The sequence below is a fragment of the Neomonachus schauinslandi genome, chromosome 13, assembly GCF_002201575.2.
Source record: "Neomonachus schauinslandi chromosome 13, ASM220157v2, whole genome shotgun sequence".
Classification (NCBI taxonomy): Eukaryota; Metazoa; Chordata; class Mammalia; order Carnivora; family Phocidae; genus Neomonachus; species Neomonachus schauinslandi.
The window spans coordinates 44,505,461-44,526,650 of record NC_058415.1 but is presented as its reverse complement, the minus strand read 5'-3'; the positions used below and the strand labels follow the sequence as shown (position 1 = coordinate 44,526,650).

The following is a 21,190-nucleotide window of genomic DNA, read 5'->3' as shown; positions in this document are numbered from 1 at the left end:
ATTTCAGAAAGGATATTTTAGTCAAGAGAACAGAAGAAATGAAATAGAAAAAGAGACATGAAAAGGCCGAGGATCATAAAGATGAATACTTGGAAGCCAGAAATGGAGAATGTAATTTAGAAACAGGAGGTCAGAAACTGAGAGCAACTCTGTAAGTGACTACATGAATCAGGGACAACTGAAGGAACCAGCTAAGATGTGTGAAGGGATGAAAGAGAATGTGGCACACGAGGGTTCTTCAAATATCTGAAGAGTTGTCACATCAAAGAGGGAGTAAACAGTCTGTACAATTCCAAAAAAGCTCTAGAGAGGTAGGAACTGAGCTCAGCCAGAAACACACTTCCTAGGAACATTAGACTCCATTCAAGCACAGGGAAGATCTCATATGTTACAGACTTGCTACAGAGGATCTCAGTTTTAGGTTCAAGTTGTACTAAAGTATCTTCAAATCCTATCAACCCTTAAGATTCTGTGGGCCATAAAGAAGTAACTCACTTTCTATGTCAAATTGAGATTAATCTGAATTTTCTAAAAGCATTCTAGGCAACGAATTTATTCTGAAGTCTGCAAAGTGCTCCCCAACCTCCCAGTTTTACCTGTACTAAAGAAATAGTAATAATGCCAAAGATGTAATTTTTCAATTGCAGTATTTTGTTGCCTGCAACATATCTTTTGGATATCTGTGGTAGATAAAGGATGTCCACTCACGCTTTGCTACTCCTTCCACTGGGTCTATGTCCCTCCCCCTGAACTGAGAGAGAAGGGTGTCTGAGACTGCATTACCAATAGAATTTGACTAAAGAGACACTGTACTAGTTTCCTGGCTTAAGCCTTAAGAAACTGCCAGTTTCCACTTCCTCTCCCTTGAAACAAAGCCCTAAGCTATCATGGACAAAGCCCAAGTACCACAGAGAGAGGTCCTGAGCCTACATGGAGGAAGAGGGGCCCACCTGAGCCCAGCATTACGCTCCCCCTTGCCAAGGTACCTGGTTGGCATTGGAGTTAAGCTATCTTGGGCCAACCAGACCAGATCAGCTAGCAACGATTATGACCAACTGATTCCAGTTAATGCAATGTGGAGCAGAAAAATCACCCAGAATCCTTCCTGGGTTCTCAGCAAATAAAGGCCAGATTTAATAAAATTGTTGTCGTAAGCCACTAAGTTCTGCGGTGGTTTGTTACTCAGCAATGTACAACAATATCATATGAACAGACTGATAAAAAAAATGTAGGAATAAGTTTGACACAAATATTTCATTTTCATTAAAAATTCAGTTAAGCAGTATTAAAAACAAAATGCATTATGCATTTTAACTTTAGTCTATGTGGCATATGCTATTTCTGGGTCTTTGAAGAGTTTTATTTTAAAATCTAGGTTATTACACCTTTTACATAACATGCAGAACAAAGAGCTGTCAAATTAGAACATTAAGCATATGAATGAGACAGTAGGTTCTAATGAAACAGACCTAAAAATCAAGACCACTTACTTATTAGGCAGTCTTACGTGTGTGTCATTTCATCTAAGTTTCAAATTATTTTCTTTGTAAAATGTAGCTAATATATAAACTGCCTCACAGACTTGCTGGAAATACCAAAGGAAAGAATGTACATGAAAATACTGTGAAAACTTTAATATGCTACTCTCTATATAATCAATAAACAGATAAAATGCACAAAATACACTTAGAAAATAATGCATTCTTAAGTTTTAAAATAAACATTTCTATCTTCCAGTTGTGGAGATGTAATGACTTCAGGAGACTAAAAATCTGTCAAAATAACTTGTTAGAAGTAGGAATACAACAAATTAAGCTCCAAATTTAAGCTTCCTATCACTGTGTTTATTGGGGAAATAGTCTAAAAAATTTTTTTAGCTTACTAGTCATAACTGCTGTATGTTAGAAATGAGAGAATGTAATTCCTTGTACCAAAGACTACCCCTGAACTTTAATACCTAGAGAGGAAAATACTTCTCAGGATTTATGATATGTACTATGAACTTATAACTTATCAAACAAACTTAATCAAGTACTGTGCTTTGAATTTAGAGTACAGTAACATAATTCATACAGCATACTTTCAAACACTTTAAAAATACCTTCACAGAGCATACTTTAAAGCACTTTAAAAATATTTTATGCCTTTCACAAGTTAAAACACATCTTAAAACACATCTCAGATAGAAAACTGTATTAGAACTAATTTTTTAAAACACTAAAATGCATAAGGTATGAAACACTGATTCTGATCAAGTATTTTTAATTTCCAAATAGTTTTATAAACATTGGATGAGAGAAAAAATGTAATCAAATATGAGAATGGATATTTTAGTACTTGTTTTATAATTTTATTTTTATTTTTAAAGCTTTTATAACATACAGTTAATACTTAGAGAAAATCAGTTTTAGTATACCCACAAGCATTATCAAATCTTCATATTATACATGCTATATTCATTTAAGATCTTTTGTAAGAAAAAAATATATAATTATTGCTGAAGCCTATAATGCGCCCCTCTTCAAACCCATTTCTCTTCTATCCCTGTGTTCTTTCCCCTCAGATACCCATTACTCAGTTTTTATTTCAATTTCATTTTAAATTCTAATCTGATTCTAAAGATCATTTATAGTTATTTTAACACCAAAAGTTATTTTTAAGAGGGAAAACTAGCCAAGAAAAAGGCTAAATAAGTGATCCAGTTTCCTCAACCATTAACTGGATAGTATCACTACAGATCTCTTAGGATGGCTCTCAAGCTTAAGGGAGAGTGACTGTAACATCTTTAGCATAGCCAGGTACTATTCTAGCACACTGTACATTAACTGATTTAATCCTCAAGTTAACCTTATAAAGATGGTACCAACTATAATTATCTACATCAGTGAGGCAATGTGTGTAGACATTTCTGAATGCCATGTAGAAGGGGGATTGCTACTGGCATCTAGTGTACAGAAGCCAGAGATGCTGCTAAACATACTACAATGTACAGGACAGGCCCACAATAAATAATTATGTGGGCCAAAATGCCAATAGTGCCAAGGTTGAGAAGTCTGGATCTACATTTTCAGATACATAATCTGAGACACAGGCAGGTTATATAACTCACCCTAGAATAAAGGGCCTAAGTGGAGAGCCACTTACTAATAGCCTATTCCCCATTTGCTTCATAATAAAGTTATACTAAGAATAAAATGAAGTAGGGGCACCGGCGTGGTTCAGTTGGTTAAGCATCCAACTCCTGATTTCAGCTCAGGTCAAATCTTACAGTTGTGAGATGGAGCTGGGTGTGGAGCCTGCTTAAGATTCCCTCTCTCCCTCTCTGTCTGCCCCTCCCCACTCTCTCCCTCTCTTAAAAAATAAATAAAAAGAATAAAATGAACTCAATATTATTTTCTATTTATCAAGTGCAAACTATCTGACCTAAGGCAGTCTCTGCTTCATTCCAACGCAGTAATTTTTAAATAAATATATTTAAAAACAAACCGTATTAGCTCCATGGAATAGAGTAATATTTAACCTTTCCTGCTTAATGAAAATACTTGAGGACACTTTAAAGCAACTGAGACCTAAATTCCCTTAAAAATACAAAAATAAAATTTATCCTAGCAATGATAATTTGTTATACTTGCCTCATCTAGTGGATCCACATCTGTTTTCCTCATCTTAATGAGTACATCATATGCCTGCTGAAGTGCTCTGACCTTAGGGTGAGAAACTCTAACATAGGCTGGGAGACAAATAAACCATAAGCTGTAACAATGACTGAAGAGACACTTGGCCCATTGTGGTGGATTTGTGTAACATCTCTTCGCCAACTTATGAGCTGTTTTTATCTCCTAGAAAGAGAATAAATAAAACATTATGGTATTTGGGACACTTGGCTAGCTCAGTTGGTAGAGCATGCAACTCTTGATCTCTGGTTCGAGAGTTCAAGCCCCACACTGGGAGTAGAGATTACTTACAAAAAGAAAATTAAGGAAAAAAACAGTATGGTATTTATTAAAATCCATTAGGGTGGGGATAAAAGTGAGAAGGAAAAGAGAGGAATGTAATGTAAAATTTGACTCTAAATTAAGCATTTCACAGTTTTACTTTCATGACTGGCTTCCTACTTAGTGCCATGTGATGCCCTCAACATTCACCTACAGAAGCACTTTATCCTGCTCTGTAACTTTACTGGCAAGCACATGTTTCCTAATAGACTAGAAATCCCTTAGAAGTGGTGATCAGGGGCGCCTGGGTGGCTCAGTCATTAAGCGTCTGCCTTCGGCTCAGGTCATGATCCCGGGGTCCTGGGATCGAGCCCCACATCAGGCTCCCTGCTTGGCGCGAGGCCTGCTTTTCCCTCTCCCACTCCCCCTGCTTGTATTCCCTCTCTCGCTGTGTCTCTCTCTGTCAAATAAATAAATAAAATCTTAAAAAAAAAATAAAAAAACTAAAAAAAAAAACTTCCTTAAAAAAAAAAAGAAGTGGGGATCATTCGTATTTATATAATATGATGGCTAATTAGTTACCCTTCACATAGAAGGCACTCATATGCTTGATGAATAAAAGGGTTTCAACCATTTAGAGCTTGTCAGTCCTTCAACGGCATTCTTGAAAAGTGATCGTCTTTCCACCTTTCTCCCTGCTGAAAATGTTTAAGATACCATAGGTATTTCCTGCCAAGATGTCCACTCTACCCTCCCTCACCACAGTCTTTAATTATTTCACTGACTGACTCCTTAAAAAGACATATGCCACTGTAGGCAACATAGTCTGATAAAGATCACAGACTTTCTTACCCAACAGACCGACAGTCACGTTTTCTACTTCCGATTTTCATTCTGATTTAGGTGGAAAAGAGTACATATCAAAACCACCTGCTGAGCTTTAATCAAACTATATATATACTCCCTTGGGGTACCTGGGTGGTTCAGTTGGTTGAGCACCCAGCTCAGGTCATGATGTCATCTGGGTTGTGAAATCAAGCCCCATGTCGGGCTCTGTGCTCAGCACAGGACCTGCTTGAGATTCTCCCTCTCCCTCTGCCCCTCCCGTGCGCACATGCGTGCTCTCTCAGATAAATAACTCTTAAAAAAAAAAAAAAACAACAAACTATATATACTCCCAGAAACCACAGAACCTTCCAGATATGTCAGACTACCATGGTGTACCTTGCACTAAAGATCCCTCTGCTGGGATGTGTTTTAAATAAAAATGTCCTGGCCCATTATGTTTTCTTATGAGCTCTATTTCCATTAGACTCAGAAGATATATTTGAAAATACAGTCCCTTGTTTTTCTAAGCTAGCCTGGGGGACAAAAATTCTGGTGTATGTAAGATGTAAAGATTTAGTAACCAAATTCTCCCATTATAAAAACTGGCTTTTATTAAGCTGGTAACAGCAAATACATATATGCTAATTTCCCTTCAGACATTGAGAGAAACGTGTACTATACGAAATTAAGGAACACTTCAGGTTACCTCTAGGTTTTGGGGGACTGTACACAAACTGTTAACACCTGAACTAAAAACTTCATTCTGAAATTTTCCATGTTTTATAGACCACAAATACATCAACAATATATGTACAAAAGGATGTTTCATTTTAACACACACCTAACCACAGACCAACTCTTTATACCTAAATCAGACATAATATTAAAAAGATGTCTAACTTGTCCTAAATTAACTCCCTTTAAATGTAATATTTGGCATAAAGTATATTTACATTAACTGTGAGAGATATGAAAATCGAAATCACAAAGAGATACCACTTCACACACACAAGGATGACTATCATCAAAAAGACAGATCATCACAAGAATTGACAGGGACATGGTACAACTGGAACCTTCATCCACTGCTGGCAGGAATTTAAAATGGTATACCTATTTTGGAAAACAGTCTTGACAGTTCCTCCAAAGGTTAAACATAGAGATACCATATGACACAGCAATTCTACTTCTAGGCATTTACCCAAGAGAAATGAAAACACACATCCACACAAACACTTGCACACAAATGTTCACAACAGCACTATGCATAATAGCCAAAAGGTAGGAACCACTCACATGTACATGAATGAATAAATAAAATATGGTATATATCCATACAATGGAATATTATTCAGCAATAAAAATAAATGAAGTATTGGCACATGCTGCAACATGGATGAACTTAAAAACATTATGCTGTGTGAAAGGAGCCAGTCACAAAAGGCCATTTATTGTATAATTCCATTTATGGAGTATTTATTATGAAACTCCCAGAACAGGCGAAACCAGAGAGACAGAAAAGAGATTAGTGGTTGCCTACGGCTGTGGGGGATGGATGGGAGGGTTAACAGGTAAGAGGTGCAGGCTTTCTTTTTGGGGTAATGAAAATGTTCTAAAATTGACTGTGGTGGTGGTTGCACAACCCTGTGAATATACTAAAAGCACTGAGTATACTTTAAATGGGTGAATTGTATGGTATAGGAATTGTATCTCAATAAAGTTGTTTTTAAAAAAGTGTATTTGGTTCCCCAGGATTCTCTTACAACATAAACACAAGCATTCAAAAACTTCAGCCTCAATATTATAATAGAGTTGTAAGACATCTAGTTTACTTAATAACCATAGAGCATCTTCAAATGGTTGCCATGGGTGATAATACTAAACTATGAGCTGCATATCACATATACATCTTTTACATTTTAAATTAACATGTATTAGATAAAGAATATCTGACCTGTTTAGTTCTCTTAGCCATGAGGGCTGGACTGTTTGCAATGCTATTCCCAGTAGGGTGTCTACTAAAACAAAGTTTCAACTCCTGTGGTCTGTCAAAAAGCTTAAGGTCCAGTCTTGGAAAGTATTTGTAACTAAAATAAAAAGCAAAAATAGAACTGCTGATTTAAAATTCATTAACTCTTCATATTATTCCAGAATTTAGGTGAATATTTCTAAATCTTAAATAGTACCCAATATTATTCCCCAAAATCTGGATATAGAAAAATAATGTTTTTCAAAACTGTAAGATGACATAGTTACAAGATACACAGACTACCTACATGGAAACTTTGGCTTCCTCCCCACCCTTTAAGTTATTTTCACCCAATCCCTGGAAAACAGAAAATCCTGGTATCTTACTTAATAGAGGAATTAGTAACTTTCAACAGAAACCATGTGTTCAATAATAATTTATATTAAAAAGTAACATTTAGTATACTTTGTAATTTTGTTTTTCTTCATAAAAGTACCTTGCAGTGGTATTTAAGAGGAAAAAAAATAAATCCGTAAGATTTTTATTTTAGGGATATATCATAATTTCACCATTCTTTATTGTTGGACATTATTAGGTTATTTCTGAATTTTTGCAATTAAAGATCTGTGTATTTATATCTTCGTGAAACTTTTGCTTAATGTCTTAGGGTAACGCCCAATAATAGAGTTTGCTATGGTCAATGTTTATCAAGAGCATGAAAATTATTATAGTCACTATCAAATTATTTCAAGAAAGGTTACACTTACATACACTCTATATAGTAGCATAACCTATTTTCAATCTGAAAGATTAAAAATGCTTCGACTCACCATTTTGGTTTGCATTTCTTTGAATACTAGAAAAATTTAATATATTTTCATATTATTAATTATTGGGATTTCTTCTTGGAAACTGCCTACTTACTGCCTTTGGCCAATTTTCTTCTGGGAGATATTGCCTTTCCCTATTTGATTTACCTTACACATGGATTCCAGTGTATAGAGATTAAACCAAAGTAAAAAAAAAAAACTATAAAATGTAATCAAAATAGCACTTAATTAAGCCACTAAATTTCAGTATATACTCTTCATTCTTATGCAATCTAGGTGAGATAATATATTAATTCCATATTTTTGGAAGATAATTATTTTATACCCCCTTTGCCTCAGATATTCTTTTAGGAATGCAGCCTAAAAAAAAAAAACTATATGTATATACACAAGGATATAGATAGCAAAGAACTGAAAAAAAAAAATCCACAAGAGACTAGTTAAACAAATCACAATAAATGCATGCAATATGTTCATTCAAAATGATTTGGCACAACAATATTTGTTAGCATGGAAAAATGTCCAGACCACTAAAGGCAGACACAGGTTACAAAGAGTATGTACAATATGAGCTCATATTTGTTTTAATATAGTAAATGCAAATTTATGCACAAAAACAGGAAAGATAAACATACAGTTGTTAACAGACATTAAATATTGGTGCTTAGATGATGTGCTACTTTTCTTTTTTGGTTTGATTTTCTAAGTTTGTTAAACTGTGTATTATCATAATTATAACAACAAGTAATAATCAAGTACATTTTAATTTCTTAAAAGGTTCCCATCCAAATTCTATTCTCCAAGTTTATTTTTTTTATTATTTTTATTTTATTTTAAATCCCAGTGTAGTTAACATACAGTGTTGTATTAGGTTCAGGTATACAATATATTCAACACTTCCATACATCACCTAGTGCTCATCACGGACAAGTGCACTCCTTAATCCTCATCACCTATTTTAATAAATGATTCCTGGCGTTCTACTTTTAAGTTTTCCCTGGTATCTTACTAATGAGTAAGAATTTCAGTCTTTACATTGACAACAAGACCCCCAAACATAGGAGAAATCGCACAAAAGTAAGCTTATTCTTCTCCAGAAGTGAAATTTTTAAAGATTAAAATATGATTAAATGTTTAGGTGAACAGTGATCAACATTTGGCTTCCCTTCCAAAAAGGCTGTCCAATTTTTAAATTATAATATCTGGTAACATCTTTGTATAATATTCATCTTCATTAGTTCACCGAATTAACTTTGAAAATGACCTTCACAAATGACTAACATACATATCTACTAATAATCACAAAAGATCAAAATAAATTATTAAAGCTGAATGCAAACAGCAATTTTTAAAAATTCCTGCTACCTGTACTTTGGTGACAGATCCTTTCCATCATCAGGAGATGGCTCTGGTGGCATTACGAATACAGTGTGCTCACTTTTCTGTGAATCATCTAGCTCTATCAATTTGGTATCTTCGGCTGAATCACAATCAACCTGAAAATAATTATTTTCTCCAATTAATCTGCATACAGGCAATATCTAGTTCTGAAATTTTAAAACTTAAGAAAAAATACCTTATCCGTTTTCTCTGTGCCTTTATCAGGAAACAACTAGAAACGAAGAAAAGAATTCTTGGTGAAAATGTCTACTGTGAATTTATTAGAGATGATCTTAAATTCTTATTTTAAAAACTATCCCTTTTTAATACTGGACAGACAGGAACACTTCACATATATTTTGGGGGCCCTACACTGTCAGGTTAACATATAATATTTTTCTTATGGCTATTAGGAGAGAAACAATTTATTTTAAATAGGTTTTTCATAAATGCTTCACAAGCAAAAAATGGCCAGTCACGAGGGGAATCTGGCTTCTCAAATCAGAAATCTCATTATTATTAAAACCCTGCATTAGAAATTGATACTATCTAAGCTTCCCTCTAACTGGATGATGTCAGACTATCAATTTTATAAGTAACAAAAACATTGAATAGTTTTAATCTTATGCCCGGAGTTCTAGATCACATTGGTAGAATGGGAGAAAATCATTCAAGTCCTCTAAGGAGACTACAAAAATTATGTCATAATATTCTACCTTTTTTAGATACAATCTCAAATTTTACATACTATGGCTTACTTATTAAACAAATCAGCCCCAAAATTCACTCAGCAAAAATAAAAAACTCTATTAAAAATGAGGGGAGGGGCGCCTGGGTGGGTCAGTCATTAAGCGTCTGCCTTCGGCTCAGGTCATGATCCCAGGGTCCTGGGATCGAGCCCCGCATCGGGCTCCCTGCTCAGCTGGGAGTCTGCTTCTCCCTCTCCCACTCTCCCTGCTTGTGTTCCCTCTCTCGCTGTGTCTCTCTCTGTCAAATAAATAAAATCTTTTAAAAAAATTTTAAAAAAGAGGGAAAAAAAATGTTGAGTCATCACTGTGAAGAATCAACTTAAACTTCCTTACAATGGGTAAGTAAAACTCTGATATTTAACATATTTCCAAATATGCTTCATTAAAACAAAAAATATATATTTGGCAAAAGTATTTGGAAAGACATTAAAACAAAAGAACAAAATGGCATATATTGACTATCTTGCAAAAACATACAATGTTTAAAATGTGTAATTGAATAAAGAAAAACTAATAGAAGAAAAAAAACAAAACACAAGACTGCATTACCCATAAAACGAAACCCTTCTTAATGAACTACTAAATCTAAGTGAGATTCAAGAAAAATTAGCTATGTATGGTGGAAACTAGAATCACAAAGGAAAATTATTCTTATATTAAGCCTAGAATTAGACACTTGCACACACGCACACCCCTATACTGTCTCCCTCAGATCAGCTGGACTAATCATAACGATGATTATACAGGCAGCCAAACTGTTAAAGTTTTTCTTTAACACTTACATACAGGACAAACTTTTACCTTTTCTATGCAGTCATCAAAAAATGCCAATCCAGTATCTTTATCACTTACAAAACTACATTCTTCAATGAAACGAATAAAAATCTGTGTTTTGGATAAATGAGTGTAGAATTTTGTATAGGCACGATCTCGACTTTTTAAAAATCCTGAAGAAAACAAAATTACAATTAAATTCAAAACAAAGTAGAACTAGATGTTATATAAAATATTATCTTAAACCTGTACATATCTATATTATATTCTCTTTACATATATCTACATTTATAGAAGCTTTTAGTAACTATATTCTAATAACCCATCACTTCTTCTGCCTGATTCAACCATAAAAAACTTAACTTATACCATTAACCTTTTCGCTGAAATCTGAACCTCCTATAAGGAACCTCTAGCCCTAAAATTCTCAAGTAGAAATTTCTCTTTTATACTCTGCATAGTCTTAAGTAAGAAGGGTGTCCTTCCTCTGCAATGCCACTAGACAATTCCTGTATTGGCTTGTAAAAATCTCTGCTCAGCAACAGTTCAAGCATCTTGATTATCCCACCCTTTCCCCTGCTAACTGTAGTCATCTACTGACTTCAGGGACACTCTCTCCTTCACTGAAGACTAGGACACGTAATTCCAAGTCTTCTCCTTTCCAACTCCTACCATTATCGTTCTTCAACATCCATAAGCGAAAACCATCCAACACTTTAACGAGTTTTTAAGGCCTTAAATTTCAATGATCTATGGTCCATCCCACCTCAGTCACCAACTTCTACACAGTCACACCCTCCCTGGCCCTTTCTTGTTGGCATTCAAAACAATTCTGCCTCCCAAATCTAATTTACATATATATTACTTTCTGCCCATTACCCTTGTCTGATTTGTATTTAAGTACTCCTACCAGGCATGGGGCGGGGGGGGGGGGGGGGGGGGATGCTCTTTGAAATCTATAATCATTCATATCCTTTTACTTTCTACCTAACCCTCCTGTCTTCACTTCTGTCCTTATCCAATTTTGATTCCATGTCCAAATCCATCATTTCAATTACTTTCTTGTCAACACTCTGAATTCTTATGTCCTTTTGTCTTTTTTGTCAAACTCACCCAGTAAAACTTAGCCTTGGAGGAATGTATTGCCTGCTTTCTCTGGATCTACACCAGTGTGGCTGAGCACAACTCAAAAAGGGAAAAAAAACAATTCCACAACTAGGCTGATCAGAACACTTACACCTTCATCCCTGACTAGCAACCCTACTAAATTTCTGGAATCAACTTAATTTCCCTTTACCCATGTTTTCACAACTATTTCCAATTTTTTAATTCTCTCCTATCATGTTCCCTCCCCCATTTCTAAATGATCACACCTTATATTGCAGAGAAAATGAAAATCATTAAGAGAATTACCATCATTATCTCACTACAAAAATCTATGACTTTCCGCAGCTATCAGGTACTCCTTCCGTCTTTCTACAATGGCTGTGTCCCTCTTATCTAAGGCCAAGCCCACCACATAAGCCTGAGACTGCAGCCCTTTTAGTGTTCTCAGGGCAATTTTCCCTCTCTATTAGCTACTTATCAGCACACTCAAGTCTCTCTCATTTTAAAAATCTTTCCTTAAAAAATAACCAGATCCTTCCCCTTTCTGCTGTTTCCTTTCTCAATGAAGGGCATGACAATCCATCCACTTGGTTGACAAAGACAAAAATTTCAAAGCTGTTCTTGACATCTCCATCTTATATCCCATATCAATCACCAAGTTGTATTCAATCTACCTCCTAAAAAACATCACTCTTCTACTCATACTACCGTCAATTAAACCAGGTCACTTCCATGATCACTTGGACCAATGCAATAACCAACTAACTAGCAGATCCAGACTCTGGATGCCTCCAGTTCAATCTCTGCACAGAAGGCAAAGAAAAAAAATTTTTAATACTGATCTTTTAAAAATGCAAATCTGATCCTATTACCTACTTAAATATTCTTCACTGGCTTCTAATTACTCTTAAAGACAGAAACCCTTCACTGGTCCTAAAAGATCCTACATGATTTGGCTCACACCCACCATTTTCAAGCATGGTTTTTGAGCCACTTTTCCCTCCAGCCTTTCTTTCTTTGATGCTTCAGGGCATTCCACAAGCTGTGGTCCTCACTCCATCCCTTGAGATACTAATTAGCTGAGAAATGCTTAAACAAAATAGAAATAAATTATTCTTCACAAGTAATAACAAAAAGCCTTGTTTTTCTTCTCCTAATGGATCTAGGTGATGATCAGCAAAGGCTGCTAAAATAATTAAATGAGGGCGCCTGGGTGGCTCAGTTGGTTAAGCGACTGCCTTCGGCTCAGGTCATGATCCCGGGGTCCTGGGATCAAGCCCCACATCCGGCTCCCTGCTCAGCTGGGAGCCTGCTTCTCTCTCTCCCTCTGCCTGCCACTCCCTTTGCTTGTGTGCATGCACTCTCTCTCTGTGTCAAATAAATAAATAAAATCTTTAAAAATAATAAAATAAAATAAAATAAAGTAAAATAATTAAATGAAAGGCTGATGGGGAAACTAATGAATGAATGTGCTAACAACACTTAAAACACAGTGATCAATCCTAGGAGCACTAAAAGTGGGACAGCCAGACATGTATGCGGGTTGCAATAGGAAATAGTGAACACCATGTGTTTTTGGCACTATTTGCCAAGAAAACTGAACCTGAATCTCATCAGCCTCTAGAATAGTACTATTTATAATTCAGTAACCACTACCCACATGTGACAATTTAGCACCTGAAATGTGACTGGTCCAAACTGAGATGTGCTGTAAATATAAAATACATGCTGATTTCAAAGCCTTAGTATGTAAAATATTTCATTAAAATTTTAAAAATTTAATTACATGTTGAAATACCATTTGGGATATTTTAAGTCACAAAAATATATTATGAAAATTAATTTCCCCTATTGCTTTTTTTTTAACTATAGCTACCAGAAAATTTTAAATTATATGTGCGACTCACATTACATCTCTATTGGACCATATGTCTCTTAATTCAACCACAAGTTTACAGGAAATACAGATGATGAAAGAAATGTTATATAGCACCATGGGAACACGATCAGCCAAAAGCACATACCATACACATCTAGGAAATTCTAAAGGATAATTCAAAGTTTATGGGTGAAATGATGTCCTATTTGGAATTTGGAAAGAAAGGGGGGGAAGGATGAAACAAAAATGGCAAAATGTTTATTACTACTACTGCTGAAGTTGAAAGATGCTATATGAGAGTACATTATTCTATTTTCATACATGTTCGGAAAGTACCCCCTAATAAAAAGTTAATCCAAAACCCACAGGTAATTCCTATTCATTTTTCAGGCCCAAGCTTAATTGTTACTTCTTCAGGGAACCTTTCCCTGACCTAGCACTCTCACCATAGCCAATACATTCCTTTACAATACATTTAGTAAAATACACTTAGTATTTGTGTTACTGTCTAATATCTGTAGCCCTCACTACACTAAATACTTTCTGTTAACAACAAAAATCTTAGGCCTCAGATACTAAGTATCTTTCTAAATTCCATTAGTAATGCCACTCTCCCACTGAGGAAGAGAGAGAATATATATGAATTAGTGACCCACTACTGCCTATTAGAAAAACTGCATTATTTTTAGTCTGGCACTTAAGACTACCCATAATCTGAGTTCTAATCTTATTTTCAGCCTTATTTTTCACAAAACCACTAAAGCTCTTCACTGTGGTCAAACTGTACCAAACATGCTGTTATGGGCTGAAATCCATAATTCTTATATTGCCCCCCCCCCCATTCTTATGTTGAAGTCCTAACCCTCAGTATTTTAAAGATTTTATTTATTTATTTGAGAGAGAGAGAATGAGAGACAGAGAGCATCAGAGGGAGGAGGGTCAGAGGGAGAAGCAGACTCCCTGCTCAGCGGGAAGCCTGCTTCTCCCTCTCCCACTCCCCCTGCTTGTGTTCCTTCTCTCACTGTGTCTCTCTCTGTCAAATAAATAAATAAAATCTTTAAAAAAATAAAGAAAGAAAGAAAGAAGTAATTAAGTCAAAATGAAGTAATTACGGTGGGCTCTAATCCAATGATTAATGTACTTATAAGAAGTAGAAATCTAGGGGCACCTGGGTGGCTCAGTTGGTTAAGTGACCAACTCTTATTTCATCTCAGGTCATGATCTCAGGGTCATGGGATTGGGCCCCGAGTCAGGCTCTGTGCTCAGCAGGGAGTCTGCTTGAGATTCTCTCCCTCCTTCTGCCCTTCCCCACACACCCCATGCTCTCTCTCTCCTTCTAATAACTCTTAAAAAAAAAAAAAAAAAAAAAAAAGGGAAAACTGGAAAAAAATTCACCCAAAAGGAAAAGAATGTGAAGACACAGGGAACCGCCCCTCTTCCCAAATGAAGGAGAGAAGCCAAAGAGGAAACTAATCCTGCCAACACGTTGATCTTAGACTTCTAGCCTCTAGAATTGTGAGAAAATAAACTTCTGTTGTGTAAGCCACCCAAGCTATGGCACTTAGTTACCATAGCCATGACAAACTAATACACATGCCTTACACATTTGTTCTTGAGGTTTCTTCCATTCTGTTATTACCACTAATGGTAACAGCTGTTACCATGAGTACTGTAATTTTACTAGTTACTTCACATACATTTAATCTTCACAACCACTCATAAAGTAGGTATCATCCCCATTTTATTAATAAGAAAAGAGAACCTCAGAAAGGCTTGGTAAATAGCAAAGGAGAAATTCTATTCAGACTTGGCTTTTATTTATTTATTAAATATTTTATTTATCTATTTGACAGAGAGAGACACAGCGAGAGGGAACACAAGCAGGGGGAGTGGGAGAGGGAGAAGCAGGCTTCCCGGGGAGCAAGGAGCCCGATGCGGGGCTCAATCCCAGGACCCTGGGATCATGACCTGAGCTGAAGGCAGACACCCAACGACTAAGCCACCCAGGCACCCCCAGACTTGGCTTTTAATGCATATTGGTTTTGTTTTTTAAAGATTTCATGAGAGAGGGGAGGGGCAGAGAGAGAAGCAGACTCCCTGCTGAGGAGGGAGCCCACGACAAAGGGCTAATCCCAGGACCCTGAGATCATGACCTGAGCCGAAGGCAGACACTTAACCAACTGAACCACCCAGGCACCCCTAATGCATATTGTTTTTTAGAAAGCCTTTCCTGATCATCTCCATTTATCTAAATTCTACCCACTCTTCAAAGTCATGCTCTTTTTCCATGAAGTCTTCTGAAATATTCATTTGGAAAAATGCTCCCTTTTTCTAAATTTGGGAACTTCTCAATGAATTATTGTGTAAAATCTGTTTTCTTGAGTACACGTTCTATTTTAAAAAGCATTTTAGATTTATTTTCCATTTACTATCCCATAGAGCTAGATCTTAACACTTCTTTATATCCCTATCTAATAACTAGTCAGACTTGTAAGTGGTGACTAAATATTTAAGAGATAGGTTATCCTGAAGTTGAGATGATAAAAGTCAAAAGGATTATTAGAAAAGTATAGATTTTTTTTTTAGTAACTAATGGGTAAAAATACAGAAACATAAAATAATTTTCATATAAATATTACTGTATTTGTAAGGTTGCTACTACATATAAGAACAGCTGAGTAAAAACAAAAGTCTTTGTAATTCCCTAAAATATACAAGTATCAAAAAGATGAGTATAGTGTTTTCCCTGAAACAAAGCTATGTTTTTCAAAAATTCTAAAAACTGGTGGCCTTATTCCAAAAACTAACTGTTAGGGAATATTGTAAAGCCAAGAATGTATAAATCGAAGAATTATGCAAAACTGAGGAACATCTAAAAGCAAATCACCAGGTATGTTCTACTAAGATTACTATCCAGTAAATATAGGCAACATCTTTGACTTTTCGTTATTAAATATCTCCAGTTTCGGATTTTTCAGGGAAAAATGGAGTATAAAAATTAAAAGGAATTCTTCATAGAGCTAGATCACAAATACACAAAAGTTCATTGTATTTTAATATACGTTTCTAAGAACTCACATAGTGAATATTTTGGGGGAAGCAGTACCAAATAGGAAATATTTTTCATTTCAATGAAAAGTAACTTTATTTTCAATGCCACTCACCCTGTCGGTCAAACAATGAATCAACAGCTGTGGCTTTATTTGAAGGAGCCTCTGTGATTGGTTTGAGATATGTTCTATATCCTTTTAAAATAGATGCCATAAAACGCAAAAATGCCTCTTGAATTTCCATCTCCAGTTGTGTTGTCTTCTTTTGCCAGGAGAAATCTGCTTCAATTGGCGTCATCTCAATCGCCGAACCTTCTTGAGTTTTTCGGTGAACTGACAAATGAAGAGAAAATGGCATTAATATATAGTATTAGACAAGTAACGATTGAACAATTAAGAAAGTTGTCAAAATAAAACGCATGACTTTCTGAAATTCCTCTTCATTAATGTAAAGGGATCACTGGCAGGAGCTAACAGGGAGGCTCAAGCAGACAGGACTCAAAGAACATACTCAAAAAAATCATAAACTACAATATTAATGTTTTAGTACTGAAATTTTGTTTTGATATGAGATTCCTTCTAAGCAGAGCAAAATGTTTAAATTTAAGAATTTTCTTATATTCTTTCATTAAAAATATTCCTTTCTCCGCACATTTACCTGAAGATAGCTGGGGATACAACTTCTTTAAGGTACTAAGCAGATTTTTGCATGGCTTTTTGGGAAGCTGCTTCCAGTTCATGTTCTTCTTTTCATCTGATCTATTAAATAAAAACATAACTAGTACAATCTGTTATAATCTCTTTTTACTTAGCAAAATTTTTACATCAAACTAAAAAAGAAAGTGGAAAAGGTATTTTTGGTCAAATCACAATTGACACGGACAGTCTGAATAAATGGTTTTCAAGGAAGTTCTCTTTACATTTCAAACAACCTCAGTCAAATCTGGTCATCTCACTCTAATGCTCTAACACAGATTTTCAAGGCTGGAGCTATGAATTCAACACCGAAGTCTTGCTTCAAAAGTTACATTTTAGAATTACAGTATTTTAAGTGACAAACTTAACTGATAACTTCAAACTACCTATTAGAAGTAAATCTCAATAAATATCAGAGAGTAATATGTAAAGCATATTCTGACTATAAATCAAATAGCATTTAAGGAAAAAAAAACTTGGAAGTTCAAAAGAATACTTCTAAGTAATGAATGAGTCAAAATATTTTAATAGAAATAGGAAACATTTAAGACTCGACAAAGATGGTGTGCCTGGGTGGCTCATTCGGTTGAGAGACTGACTCTTGATTTTGGCTCAGGTCATGATCTCAGGGTCCTGAGATAGAGCCCCCACATCAGGATCCATGCTCAGCATGGAGTCTTCTTGAGAGTCTCCCTCCCTCTCTCTCTGCCCCTCCTCCTCATGCTCTCTCAATCTTTCTAAAATAAATAAATAAATCTTTAAAAAAGAAAAACGAAACCTCTACAAAGATGAAAGCCACATGCGCCACAGCTAATGCTATACACATCATCAAGCCAATATCATTTATGAACATCAATGCAGACATTTTAAGATTTTTAGAAAATTTAATCTGCTAGGATATAAAAAAATGTATTTCAGGAATGTAAAGATTATTCACTATTAATTGATTTTATAATGTTATTTACCACACAGAAAACCGGAGAAACAATCCTCATCTCAATAGTTGTACAAAAGTATAAAATTCAACACCTATTTAAGAGTTATTATTTTTAAATCATTATGTAGAAGTAGAAGGAAAGTTCCTTATTATTAAGCAATCAAAACCCTCGAGTAGAGCTAACACACCTTTTCTATAAAAGGTCAGATATTATGTTTTAAGGACCATACAGCCTCTGTCACAGCTTGTCAAATATACCATTATAGTATGAAAGCAGCCTCACAGAATATGTAAATAAATGATTTTTGTAATTTTATCTCCAAAAATAGGCCATGGGTCAGATGTCAATTCTTGCTTAAAGCAAAAGTCATACTAAATGATAGAGTGCTCAAAGCATTCCCTTTAAAATTAGGAGTAAGACAAGGGGCGCCTGGGTGGCTCAGTCTGTTAAGCGTCTGCCTTCAGCTCAGGTCATGATCCCAGGGTCCTGGGATCGAGTCCCATGTCAGGCTCCTTGCTCAGTGGAGAGCCCCTGCTTGTGCTCTCTCTCTCTCTCTCTGACAAATAAATAAATAAAATCTTTAAAAATATATAAATAAATAAATAAAATTAGGAGTAAGACAAGATACCAGCTATGACTACACTGTTCAACACTGCTGGAATCCTAGCCAGAGAATTAAGGTAAGAATTTATTTTTTATTTTTTATTTTTTTTAAAGATTATTTATTTATTTGACAGAGAGAGACACAGCGAGAGAGGGATCACAAGCAGGAGGAGTGGGAGAGGGAGAAGCAGGCCCCCAGCTGAGCAGGGAGCCCAATACGGGGCTCGATCCCAGGACTCCGGGATCATGACCTGAGCTGAAGGCAGATGCTTAACAACTGAGCCACCCAGGCGCCCCTAAGGTAAGAATTTAAAAATATATAAGGATTGGGGTGCCTGGGTGGCTCGGTTGGGTGCCTGCCTTTGGCTCAGGTCATGATTCCGGGATCCTGGGATCGAGCCCCACACCGGGCTCTCTGCTCAGCAGGGAGCCTGCTTCTCCCTCTCCCACTCCCCCTGCTTCTGCTCTCTCTCTGTCAAATGAATAAATTTTAAAAATCCTTAACAAAATAAAATAAAATAAAAATATATAAGGATTGTACATGATGTGATTGTTTATAGCCAGAAAACTGAAGAGAATTTACAGACAAAATAGAATTCAATTAAGTTGCAGTGCAGGAGATACTACATGAAAATCAACAGCATTTCTATACTGCAGCAACAAATAGAAAATGTAATTTAAAATATAATTACAGTACAGTAAAAGCCACAGAGCACTCAGGAATAAATAAGTCTAAAAAAAGATGTTCATGGTCTTTATGAAGAAAACTGCAAAGTTTATTGAAAAAAAAAAATGTAGGGGTGCCTGGGTGGCTCAGTCGGTAAAGCAGCTGCCTTTGGCTCCCAGAGTCCTGGGATCGAGCCCCGCATCGGGCTCCCTGCTCAGCGGGAAGCCTGCTTCTCCCTCTCCCACTCCTCCTGCTTGTGTTCCCTGTCTCGCTGTGTCTCTCTGTCAAATAAATAAATAAAATCTTTAAAAAAAAGAAAAAAGAAAAAAATGTAAAAAGATCTATGAAGTAAAATACTACATACATGGGTAAGGAGACTGTAACAAAAAGAAGTCATTTGCCCCCAAATTAATCTATAAATTCAATAGAATTCTAACCAAAATCACAGCATAATTTTGCATGGAACTTAACAATATATTAAAATTTATACAGAAAAGCAAAGGACCAAATATAGTCAAAACAATTTTAAAGAACAAGGAAAAAGAAAGGGACCTGCCATCTCACAACTTTTTTTTTTTTTTTAAGATTTTATTTATTTATTCGACAGAGACAGAGAGCGAGCAAAGTAGGCAGAGAGGCAGGGAGAGGGATAAGCAGGCTCCGCACTGAGCAGGGAGCCCAATACGGGGCTCGATCCCAGAACCCTGAGATCATGACCCAAGCCGAAGGCAGATGCTTAACAACTGAGCCACCCAGGCGCTCCATCCCACAACTTTTTTTAACATTGCTGAGATATAATTCACACATAATTCACCCATCTGAAACGTGCAACTTGATGTTTTTTTAGCATATTCATAGGGTTGTGTAACAACCCACAAATTTTAAAATATTTCCATCACCTAAAAAGAAACCCTGCACCCCCCACCTCAGTCATTAACTTCTAATTCCCCCATCTCCCTATTCCAACGCAATCACTAACCTACTTTCTCTGTCTACAGATCTGCCTTGGACATTTAGTATAAATGAGAACATATAAGCTCTTTTAGCACAATGTTTTCAAGGTTCATTCATGTTTTAGACAACCTAATTTTTTAAATATATTTTATTTATTTATTTGACAGAGAGAGAGAGAGCAAAGCAGGGGGAGCGGCAGGCAGAGGGAGAAGCAGGCTCTCCACTGAGCAGGGAGCCCGATGCGGGGCTCGATCCCAGGACCCTGGGATCATGACCTGAGCTGAAGGCAGACGCTTAACTGAGTCACCCAGGCGTCCTTTAGACAACCTGACTTTTAAGCCATTAAGACAGTGTTATACTAGCAAGAGGCTAAAAGAGACCAAAGGAACAGAATAATAAGCATATTATAAATATAAAATTGATATGCAAATTAATATATAATATGGAGTTGTAAAATATAAAGTATGTATAAATATAAAATATAAAAATTGATATGCAATGATATTAACACTAAAGACCACTGGGAAGAGATGAACTGGTTATCCAATATACAGTGCTATGTGAGAATTATTTAATCATGTAAGAAAAATGAAATGGTACTTCTATGTCATATCATACAGTAATACCAAGTTCAATAGAATTAAGGCCCTAAGTGAGAAAGGCAAAACCTTACAAATTTAAGAATATCCACAATAGGGGTGCCTGGCTGGCTCAGTCGGTAGAGCATGTGACTCTTGATCTCAGGGTTGTGAGTTCGAGCCCCTATGTATGGCATGGAGTTTACTTAGGAAAGGAAAGGAAAAAGGAAAAAGGAAAGGAAAAGAAAAAGGA

The 21,190-nt window shown here is 35.9% G+C and overlaps 1 protein-coding gene across 1 annotated transcript in view; it reads right to left on the bottom strand.

Annotated features, from left to right (window-relative positions):
• DENND4C (DENN domain containing 4C) overlaps positions 1–21,190 on the bottom strand; it is a 140,941-nt gene that overhangs the window by 47,185 nt on the left and 72,566 nt on the right. Inside the window, 7 exon segments of the mRNA XM_021682458.2 lie at positions 3,633–3,839; positions 6,718–6,850; positions 8,928–9,058; positions 9,139–9,174; positions 10,493–10,638; positions 16,616–16,834; positions 17,160–17,260. Of these exon segments, the coding sequence (XP_021538133.1) occupies positions 3,633–3,839; positions 6,718–6,850; positions 8,928–9,058; positions 9,139–9,174; positions 10,493–10,638; positions 16,616–16,834; positions 17,160–17,260 (973 nt within the window).